Source organism: Egretta garzetta, unplaced genomic scaffold (genome assembly GCF_000687185.1).
Source record: "Egretta garzetta isolate BGI_Z169 unplaced genomic scaffold, ASM68718v1 scaffold93, whole genome shotgun sequence".
Lineage (NCBI taxonomy): Eukaryota > Metazoa > Chordata > Aves > Pelecaniformes > Ardeidae > Egretta > Egretta garzetta.
The window spans coordinates 399,689-400,989 of NW_009259034.1; the positions used below are offsets into that span (position 1 = coordinate 399,689).

Genomic DNA, 1,301 nt, shown 5'->3' on the forward strand with positions numbered 1-1,301 from the left:
TTTCCGCCCGCTCTTCGCCCCCGCTCGGCCAAGCCTTTGGGTGGGCTGGCGTTGTCCCAAGCCCGGCCGAGCCCCCTTGGGTTTTAACTCGGTTTTTGCAAAGCCCGGCTGCCGTTAATCCGAGTTCCCGAGCCGGGCTGCAAAACCTGCGGGGCGTTGCGTGAGCTTAACGAGCAGGTGTTAGGCCCAGCTTAACGGGGCGCCCCGCAAAGCCCCATGGCGTTGCTCGTTTCCAGGCTGTTAATTTTTGACGGAGCCTTGCGTGCACTTGAGCTCCCCTGCTTTTGCAAGGCCAAGGGATCCAGTTAATCATTAACGATGGGAAGGTGGGAGCCCATCCCCACCGGGTCGCAGCCCCCGCTCCCGCACTTTTTGGGGCAGCCGACGGTCCCCATCCCACGCCGGTTCAGCTCACCCATAGAATCGTCTAGGTTGGAAAAGACCTTTAAGATCATCAAGTCCATCCGGCGTTCGCTGGGCGACGGCAGGTTGAAGGAGGACGGAGCCGCACGCGAGCAATGCGTTGCGCCCCTTATGTGATAATAGGTGCAAATATCTTTTTTGGTGGTGATTTTATTTTTTTTTTTCTTTTTTTTTTTTTGCAGCGTGCCAGTGCCATGCACCCGGCAGCCGGCAGCTTTCCCCCAGACCAGGAGCCCCTGATTGAGGAGCCCTCGGTGAACAGACACGGCCAGCAAAAGCCAAGCGACCGCTTGCATGGGGCCTACGTTATTTTTTTCCTCCTGGGCATCGGGTCCCTGCTGCCCTGGAATTTTTTCATCACGGCAAAGCACTACTGGATGTACAAGCTGCAAAACTGCTCAGATCAGGCAGGCCCAGCAGGACAGGCAGCATCCGATCTGCGGGTAAGTGCGCTGCTTTCCAGGCAGACAAAAAATAAAATAAAGCCGCTTTCCTTCCTTCCTTCCTCGCTCTTTTCCCCCCCCCTCTGCTTCCCCAGAAGGCTCCGTGGTGAAGCATCGAATGCTTTTTAGGAGTTTTCCCCCCTGCAGCAGCCGGTGCAGCCCGTCGTTTGGAGGGGGCTTTGCAGGAGCAGCAGCCCTGGGGCTCGCGGTAGTCTCAAACCCTCCGGATGCTTTTAGGCTCTTTTGAAGGATGCTTTTCCTTCAAAATCTGGCAGGTGTGACCAGGGTATCTCCTTGCAGCGATAAACATCTGGCTTTTGGCATATGGGACGAGGAGCTTGTCACGGGGAGATCGATGAGCCGGCCTTGGGGCGGCGGGCTTGACGGCCTCGCTTTTTCTCCCCCACCCAAAAAAAGCCGCCTTCTCACGCTCTT

General features: G+C 57.0%; 1 protein-coding gene across 1 annotated transcript in view; it reads left to right on the plus strand.

Moving 5' to 3' along the window:
* Positions 1-611: 611 nt before the first annotated feature.
* Positions 612-1,301, plus strand: part of SLC29A3 (solute carrier family 29 member 3) — a gene marked incomplete at its 3' end in the record, with an annotated part of 7,926 nt that continues 7,236 nt past the window's right edge. Inside the window, exon 1 of the mRNA XM_009634813.2 lies at positions 612-866. Coding sequence (XP_009633108.2) covers positions 618-866 — 249 coding nt within the window. The remainder of the gene's footprint in view (positions 867-1,301) is intronic.